Source organism: Danio aesculapii, chromosome 10 (genome assembly GCF_903798145.1).
Source record: "Danio aesculapii chromosome 10, fDanAes4.1, whole genome shotgun sequence".
Lineage (NCBI taxonomy): Eukaryota > Metazoa > Chordata > Actinopteri > Cypriniformes > Danionidae > Danio > Danio aesculapii.
Window position 1 is genome coordinate 8,581,622 of NC_079444.1, and position 9,735 is coordinate 8,591,356.

Sequence of the window (9,735 nt, forward strand, 5' to 3'; positions counted from 1 at the left end):
AAAGTATTATTTATTTCCCATTTTATGTATTTTTAATCATACAAATTATGTTTTTTTGTTGAGGCTACATTTATACGACAATGTAGTAAAAACTAGTAAATAAGTAATTCTCCTGCTTTTTTTATAAGTTGTATAAAATTCACATACACACATTTACAACAAATAATGAAAGCTGCCAAATGTATTATGTATGCCGAGCCGTTAGATGGCACTGTCAGCTTGTTAGTAAGCAGTCCATGTAGGGAGTCATGATAACCTCTTTGTTGGCTAATGTCTTCCTGTGTTCCATGTTGATGCAAAAAAAAAAAATTCATTAGTATTGTTTCAAATTTGCTGTGTGTGTATGTGTTCTTGATGACGGTTGTAATATTTGTGTAATTAGGGCAGTTTTTGCTGAAGAAGAAACTCTTGATCAGCAATAACACCACCACATATCCACCATTGTTGTGTATGTTTGTTTAAGCTTGCCTTTAAAATGGACAAGTACTGTACTGCGCAAGTCTACCCAACCTGGACTATAATGCCTATATTGCTTGTGTTTGCATTGAAATGATAGCAGTGGCATTTTTTGCACTTATGAAACTTTGTTAAACATTGTAACAAAATGTCATTATTGTGTAAACGAATAGGCAAAACACATTAAAACTGTCCCATTTGTGGCTGAAAATCACTTATTTTAAAAGAGACGAGCTAAATAAGCAGAATTGTACAATGCAGTGCAACACACTTTGCGTTGTGTTGTATTCTTACCATCATATACATTTATTGTCACTTGTGGCACAATTGACTAGATACCTTGCCATTCTGCATTAAACTTTGCCAGTTTGTTGTGCTCCTAGGGCTGCTAGTGTTCATAAAATCCCACCGCTGTTGACCAGGATCAGCTAATTAAGCTGTCACAGAAATATACACACACAGTCATTGTATCATAACAGAACTGATGTTTGACACTAATATGTGGCCTTAAGAGATTAAAAACCACAATAACTTCACCTGTGACTTGTCACAACGTTTTAGCTCATCATTAATGAATATATTTGCATATGCAACAATAAACATCAAGTTTGTTCAAATTTAGCTTTAGTATGATGGAAATTGTGCACCCAAAAATGTCCATAGTTGCATTTTGTACAGGTTTTTACTAGATTTGTGTCAATCAATTTGGAAATTTGAATTTGTTTCATAGCAGAATTTAGAAGACCTTTAGGATTTAAATGATTTGAGCACAAACAAGAGCAGAGTTGCATAATTAGTGGCACAGATGGGACAGATGTTTCAGTCAGTATATATATATATATATATATATATATATATATATATATATTTTTTTTTTTTTTTTTTTTTTTTTTTTTTTTTTTTTTGGGAAAAAAAAGGTTTTGGCAGGTTGCTATGAAAACTATGTATGTTCCTATAAAATTAACTATACTACCATAAAGTGGTCCTGTAGGTCAGTTAGTTCAGCTTACTACTGAACATCTCATTTTGTCATTGTGAAAATACACAGAAATCAAAAATTATTCCGGTGTTAAATCTCCAATGTGGTCTAAGCTCAGATGGTTTGCTCAGAGAAGCTGTAAACTACCTGTCAAGCAAAATAACCAGCCCCTGTTTTTATAGCATAAAACTATAGCATAACAAATTCAAACTGTTTGAATAATAAATTCAAACTGACCCCAAAAACAATCAAACAATATATATTGTTTCCATTGCATAAATTGCAAAGATATATCAGCGTGATATCACCTACCTCAAATAACCAAAACCATTGTCTGGAAAATATTATTAGAAGTGTTTTTTATTTATTAATTGTGTTTGTTTCATACTGGCCAACATTTGTCTATGAAAATCCGGGAGACTGGGGGAATTACGGGAGTTTTTTGAGAGAAATAACAAAACGGGAGGGTGGTGGGAGATGGGTCTGAAATACCGGAGACTCCCGGGAAAAACAGGAGTGTTGGTAGGTATGGTTTGTTTTTCTTTCGGTTTTAGTCCCTTACATTTACATGGCGAAGGTGGGGTTTATGACCTGTTTTGCATCCAGCCACAAGGGGGTGATCAAAGAGCACGCGGCTTCATTTATTTCTGGATATATGAGGCACGCACCTGTGTTAGATCTGTATATATTGGTCTCCAGAACCAGCGCTGTCAATCAAAGCATTAAAGTATTCGAAAGGTGTTGCTCAATATACCCAAAAGCATAAAAATCCTTAACAAAAACTGCCTCCTCCTTTTAAAGAATTATTCGGTTTTAAATAAGAGTCCAAATGTTTAATTAGAACTGTTCACAAGTGGTGAAAATGCTGTCAAATGAACTGGTATTTTTCATCACTGACTGAATAAGAATACTAAAAATAAAAATATTTTTATACCTTAAGGCATTCAAGTACTTAAACCCCAAATATTGCCACTTGCAGCTATATTTTATATATATATAATCTGTTATCAAAACAAATACACCAACATTTGTTTTAAATAAATAGTACTTTAATACAAGAAAAGAACATTTACACAAAGTTGCATTGTTAAGAAACCTCACAAATCTTAAGCCCAGTGTAAAATACAGCATAATCTGATGAGTTACAGGGAAAAAAATAATGCAGCAAAAAATGAATACATCTACTTCCTCTGTCTGAAAGCTTTTTATGGTTTTAGAAATTTAACCTCATTTACACCTTGCTGCTGTCACATGTAACTGTTCTACAGTTAATGATTAATTAGCATAATTTATTGTGGTAATATATTTCATATTTTGCTCCATAGTCAATTTACGTAACAGGTACTGTACAAGTTTGTTTTGATGCTGACTGAAGGTACAAACTCAGCTCATTGTTCTACAACAGCTTCTTGCTCATACTATTACATTTAAAAAAAAAAAAACCAATAACACAAAGTAGGCATTTACTTCTTCATTGCTATCGTTTCATTGTTCACTTGACTCATGGATCACCTGACAATCCAAACATGACCCATAATCTCGTGTGGAGATCAAACTGAAACAACCAGTATTACTAGTTTTACTGCATTACAGAAACCATGATGACTAACTTTAGCTTGTACTGTATTTCCACAGCAAAGGAAAATATTGCACATTAAATGCATTCAAATGACATTTGTTATAATTTGGTATTAAATCGAACCTTACGATATTAATGTGATACCGATTATATGTTCATTAAGGTGCATGAGCTAATTTTAAACCGACATTATAGCTATTTACAAATTCAGAGTTGTTTAGCTTCAGGTTGCAAATGGAAAGCACAAACAGTAACTGCTGTAAACATTCAAAGTACACTTGTATACTTGTAAAAAAGAATGCTGTAGAAAATTCACAATTAATTGCAACTAGAAGTCAAACAAGACATTGAATTACAGTTAAACTCAGAATCAGAAAGACTAGTATTCTCATGAAACAAACTTTGAAAAATCTGTTTATACAGTGTACTTGTACGTTGTAAAAAAAAAAAACTGGTGTAACAACAATTCCAAGAATTTACACTCCAGTTGCTCAAAAAGCTTTGTCGTCTACACTCACAAAATTGTAAAAGAATATTCACAGTATGTCCTAACCAAGTTAATACCTCTAGAGATCAGCATCATACGGTCTTCCAGTGTATGATGCATTGACTGATCCCAAATCTCTCCCTCTGTCTGTTCCTCTACCTCTATCTCTGTCTCTGGTTTTGGCTCTTGGGAAGTCCAGGTCATCGTCCAGAGACTTCTGCGAGTATGGTACGCTGCTGGAATTGCTTGGACTCACAGTTCTTGGTCTGTAGCTCCTCGGCTGAGCCGTTGGTCTGGTCACAGGCCTTTCTCTTGTTTTGGGTTCAGGCTTTTCTCCACGATTCCGTCCCCCGCAGCAGGAGCAAATCCCGATGAACATCACGAATCCACCGAGGACCTCCATGATGCCTCCAATGTAGCCCAAAATGATGCAGTATCCTACACGGATGTCTGGGGTCGTCGTCGTGCTTCTTATGACCATTGTGGAATTGATGCTGGTCATTATGTGAGTGTACCACGCAATGGGAATGATGGCCAGGACGCCGGAGCAGAAGATGAGAAGGCCACCCAGCGCAGCCAGTATCCATCTGGGTTTTTCCCTCCAGCATCGGACACCAGGAGTTGCCACCACCAAGCCGAGTGCAGTTACGATCAAGGATGCGATCATCATTCCTTGAGCAATTGGAATGATTTGGCTGGTGAAGTAGATTTGGTCGTTGCCTTGTTGGTTACACGTTTGGGTTCTAGACGATGTGTAGGTCAAGCAGCTATCCCAGATTCCCTGTCCCACGACCATATCTGTAGAGAAACCTGGCACGTTGTTGACAGTGCGCCAGTTTGTTGCAACCGTGCTGGTCAGGTCCAGGACCCAGCCGCAGGGTGCCATGACCATCCCGAATATCAGAATCCCTGGAGTCCGCATGGTTGAGGATTGAGCTGCTGTCTGTCTTTGAGGTGAGTGAAGTGTGTCTGGTGCTTAAGAAGAAACACACTGAAACCTGGAGGAGGCGATTAGCATCTGAAGGGTGTGGTGATGCATGTCTCCTTCAAACTCACAAACTGGTTTCTGCTGCATTTCTTTTACTAAGCATTTCCGTAAAACTTGGAATTCCAGTGTTCAGGGCAGTGATGCATAGTTGAGGGAAAGTTGATAAAGTTTCATGTTAAATGTTAATCAAAACATTTGTTTAGCAATTAAATGTGCAAACCTACACTGTAAAAATATCCACACTGTAAAATAAATCCATTATTTTAAGCTAGGGTGTCGAAAAAAAAAATCGTAAAATAATGACCGGTAAATTACAGACATTTACCGGAAATTAAAATTTAAGGAAATTACTGTAATTTAAAGGTCTGTTATTTTATGGTAAGTGTCTGTAATTTAACGGCTGCTTTCTTGCGTTTTAAAAAATGATTAAAAAATGCATAATAACAGATTTTTTTTACAGTGCATACATTAACAGTTTTCCTTATTTTTTGTTTTTATTTTTTCCCATTTATTTATGCTTTTGAATTGCATTATGAACCTTAAACTTCTTTCTGACAACTTTTAACATTAAAAAGTTGGAAAAAGTAACATTTTCAATAGTATAAAGTGATATATTGTCTGGGTTGGTGTTATATATTAAGGTGCAAGTCCTTGTAATAAGCTGCCAGTACAGTTTCTGTTATTTTACAGACTTATGTCTTTATACATTATTTCTTATACATTACATTATTTCAAACTACTAAAATGTCAATAAAAGTCACTTTGTTAACTTGTAGAGTTGAATTTTTAACATCAAAGGTTGAAAGAGCAGATAACATGGTCCCATAATACAATTAAAATGACTTATTTGATTTTAAGGCTTCTTTGTGATCCTTAAGTATTTTTGTGTATTCTTTGTGATCCTTAAGTATTTTTAAAATGGCTTTGAATAATTCTTCTGAATATGCCTGACTTTTTTTGGTATACAAACTATTTTTATATTTAATAACATTACAGTGGTCTCTTGTAAAGATAAAAATGTAAAATAAATAGCTTCACCCAAAAATGAAAAAGTGAAAACATTTTATTTACTCTCCCTTGTGTGGTTTTGACTTTTGTGAGTTTCTTTCTTATGTGTTGAACACAAAAGAAGATGTTTTGAAGAATTCTGTTTGGTAGAAGGGGTAACATGGTGACTCGGTGGTTAGCGTTGTCAATAAGTTTGCTGCTTCGAAGCCCGACAGGGTCAGTTGACATTTCTGTGTGGAGTTTACATGCTCTCCCTGTGTTTGCGTACATTTCCTTCGGGCGCTCCGGTTTTCCCTACAGTCCAAAGACATGTGCCATAGATGAATTGAATAAATTGGCCGTAGTGTATTGATGTTTCCCAGTACTGGGTTGCAGCTGGAAGGGCATCCACTGTGTAAAACATATACTGGATAAATTGGCAGTTCATTCCACTGTGGCGAACCCTAATGAATAAAGGGACTAAGCCAAAGGAAAATGAATGAATGAATGTTTGGTAGAACCCATCAACTTCTAGAGAGCAAAATTACTATCAAAGTCCCAGCAACCAGCATTCTTCAAATTATCTTCTTTTGTGTTCAACAGAAGAAATAGGTTTTGAACAAGTGAAGGGTGAGTAAATGACAGATTTTCCATTTTTGGGTGAATGATCCCTTCAGTTAAAATAAACAGGACACATATGTTTTAAAAATTTTATTATATTACATTTTATTGTTTGTTGTTGATAGAGTTTTTTTGTGGTTTTATATTTTGTATCTTTATGCATTAGTAACTTTCAGAAATAAAGTGTGACCAAATATTATATAATAAAATATGTGATCATTTTTATCACTTTTGTATTTTATAAAATAGTTATAAATAACAAAAGTACAACATCATATAAATTGACCTTTTATTTCTTCACTTCATCATTCAGTATATTAATGCATGTAAACATCTGCGCTAGCTCCAGGACACTGTTCATTCGTCACAATTATAAAAATGCATGGAAATAAACAGCCTTCAGTCATTTCCATTAAAATGGATGAGTTGAAAACAATGACAACATTATTGTGCACAAGAAACCTCATTTACATATTTTGTCACGACATCAATTTTTGCAAACACGCATATCTGTTCATGTGTGAAGTGGTAGTACAACTTCAGAAGAACGTGTTTGCTTTTTGTACAGCAAAATCTCAAAAGGTTGCTTATAAGTTATGCATTTACACACATTACCTACTAGTGCTACAAAAATACATTTAAGGTACAGCATGAGGGCTTTACAATATAAAGTGCAAAGTATACAGGCAAAATAATGTTAGTGCTGTTTGAAATAATCTCAGACTAGAAAGCTTATGCGGGCAACCATAATTTCTGACAAATTGCACTGATTAGCTAGCAATAACAACATTCATGTTACACGCTGTAAAACGTAAGAAATTTGTTAATCAATATGGCCTTTCTGTGAATAGGTAACAAACATTCAGACAGTGAAACATAAAATACACCAACATAATGGTTAACATGAAATAAACTGCCTGAAGTTTAACATGAAGCACATGGCTATAAAAGTAATAAACTAATAAACAGCTTTTCAACTATGAGAAACTTTGTTTTAAATTTTACTTTACTTTGTATTAAGTTCAACTTGGAACAACTTAAATTAAGCATTGATACACATGCCATATTTATGACGTACATGTAGCTTAAGAGATTTGACCAATTAAAGTCTTCACTAAAGCTAAGACATTAAGCCAAGAAATAAAAAATAAAAAAACGGTTAAAAGACAGTAGCCTACTACAGTAGCCAAAACAACTGAAAATAGGCCTAGGCTTACATAAAACGAAGAAATATACAACTTTTGTTTTAAAGTTAGTTCTATATATAGAAACAATATATCTATTATTTAAAATTTGCTTCTATATATATAGTAATAAGTATTTTAATAAGTATTAATAAGTATATATTTTGAACGTGTAAAGAGACTAAGTAGATCTACCTTGGAGTCATTGTGCTTCGAGTATGTGGAGCTAATCAGTTTTTGCTGCTTTTTTGTCACCAAAATTGGTGGAATTGTCTGTAATAGTTTTTTTTCTGTATGAATTACTGCTGTATACATGATTGATTTAAAAATAAGTTGAACTTATGCACACAATTCCAGACGAACATCACCAGAGTCTTTCTTTAAAGGTTGAACAAATAGGCCTTTTAAAAATTATTCTCCTAATGGATAAAATGAACAAGCTATTACTTTCAAAACCCCAATATTAGTCTTTTTAATAAATATAAATGCAAGGCACTTAGTCTACACTGCAGTTTTCCATATTTTGTGATCCATGTTTTTTTATTTTTTTCCTGTTTATTCATGCTTTTGAATTATATGTGACCTTAATTTTTGTTTTCAAAAGCTTTAACCTTGAAGAGTATGATTTTCTTTCTTTTGTGACTTCTATTAGACTTTTTCTAAACATTTTTAATACTTTAAAGTGATAAAATGTCTATGTTGTATATTATGGTAGAAAAACCTTGTTAAAAACAGTACGCTGAAAAATTATTTCTGCTAAATTGTTGCAAACAATTTATATAGGTTAAATTTAAACAAACAAATTAATCTGAGCTAGTGTTCAACATAATTTGCTTGTTTAAAGTCAGCCCAAATTTAAAAAATAGTAAATCCAAAGAACTGTCTTTGAATCCTTGTTTCAGTGTAAATGTTCTGTTATTTTACAGACTTGTTTCTATATAATTTTATTTCTTATACATAAAATTATTTCAAACTACTAAAATGTCAATAAATGTCACTTTGTTAAACTGTAGAGTTGAATTTTCAACAAAAAAAGTCGACAAAGCAGAGATCAACATCTCGTAGGCCTAATGCAATTCACAACCGCAAATAAACAGAAACCACAAAATACAGAAATTATTAATTAACAGGTATATTTACAATGTACTGTACATATTTTCACAATAGTCTATTTTAGTAGGCTAAAAGTTGTCATTTTATTTAAAATAGTCTGTATTTCCATAGTATAAACGAGGATCCATAAAAAATATTTCCAAGCTGAAATGTGTTAAGATGTAATGACGTTATTGTAAGGCTGCATGCCTAGTCTTCAAAGCTTTTAATCTACAGATCTGAATCGTAAGGTCGTGCTTTATAAGCGTTCACTGGTCTGCTGTCCTCCTGTCTCCTGGCTCTGTAGAAGTCCGTCTCGGTGTGTTTGGAGTAATAGGGCGCGCTGCTGGCACTGCTGATGCTGCTCACACTGGGCACTGTGTCTCTGCGCGCCGGTGGGGGCATCGGGTTTTGCGCGGACCTGACCACGTTTATCCTCGTCCTGTCAGCTGGCTTGCTTCTGCCACATCTCTGACACAAGCCGATAGACATCACCAAACCCCCGAGCACCTCCAAAATGCCCCCAATGAAGCCTAGCACCAGGCAGTACCCGACGCGGACATCTGAAGACGCGGCGGGGATGGTAGTCATGATGTTGGTGTACCACGACACCGGGATGATGGTGAGCACCCCGGAGATGAAGATGAGGACACCACCGACCCCAGCCACCGTCCACTGCGGGTATTCAGTCCAGCACCGCACTCCAGCAGATGCCACACCGATGCCAATTAGGTTAAGGATAAGCGACGACAGCATCAAGCCCCGCGCGATCGTGATGATCTGCGCGCTGAAGTACTGCGTGTCCGCCTGTCCGCAGAGGATGTTCTGAGACGACGAGTAAGTCTTGCAGATGTCCCATAATCCTTGTTGGAGGACCAGATCGATTGACTCCCCATTTATGTTGTTGATCGTGCGCCAGGCTGGTGCCACCGTGCAGACGAGCTCCATGATCCAGCCGCAAGGTCCTAGCACCATGCCGAAAATAAAAATCCCAGGAGTTCTCATGATTGATTTAGGGAGTGGGGGAAAAAGGGGGAATGAATGAGTTTGATTCAGGCTTGTTTTAGGAGTAGCAGGGAACCTGAAACTTCATGTGGGAGGATCCCATCTAATCTGGCTATTGTTGAGCGTCACGTGACTGTCTGCGTTTGTCAACATTAGACTGCTCCAAGTTTCGACGGACTGCTCCAGCCACACCTGTAGACCACGCCCACCACAGTGACGTCACGTGCGTTTGGAGACTGTAGGTTTGCAGAGGAGACAGTCTGTTAGATAAGAAATGTAACAAATGGTTTCTGTGTCAATTTTTTCAATTTAAAAGGAAATTTATTGAGGAACGTTTTACTGGAGGTCCTTAATTGA

The 9,735-nt window shown here is 35.7% G+C and overlaps 2 protein-coding genes across 2 annotated transcripts; both read right to left on the minus strand.

The window, feature by feature from the left end:
- Positions 1–2,468: 2,468 nt before the first annotated feature.
- cldn23.1 (claudin 23.1) lies at positions 2,469–4,490 on the minus strand. The gene has a single exon (XM_056467083.1). It carries the CDS (start codon positions 4,421–4,423, stop codon positions 3,581–3,583), a length of 843 nt encoding a protein of 280 aa, XP_056323058.1. The 5' UTR covers positions 4,424–4,490; the 3' UTR covers positions 2,469–3,580.
- A 2,903-nt stretch (positions 4,491–7,393) lies between these two features.
- On the minus strand, positions 7,394–9,524 carry cldn23.2 (claudin 23.2). Its single transcript, XM_056467084.1, has one exon. The coding sequence runs from the start codon at positions 9,376–9,378 to the stop codon at positions 8,605–8,607; it is 774 nt and encodes a 257-aa protein (XP_056323059.1). The 5' UTR covers positions 9,379–9,524; the 3' UTR covers positions 7,394–8,604.
- Between the last annotated feature and the right edge of the window lie 211 nt (positions 9,525–9,735).

Excerpts from the sequence above, each read along its gene's own strand:
- cldn23.1 (XM_056467083.1), bottom strand. The coding sequence starts at position 4,423 with ATGCGGACTCCAGGGATTCTGATATTCGGGATGGTCATGGCACCCTGC.
- cldn23.2 (XM_056467084.1), bottom strand. The coding sequence starts at position 9,378 with ATGAGAACTCCTGGGATTTTTATTTTCGGCATGGTGCTAGGACCTTGC.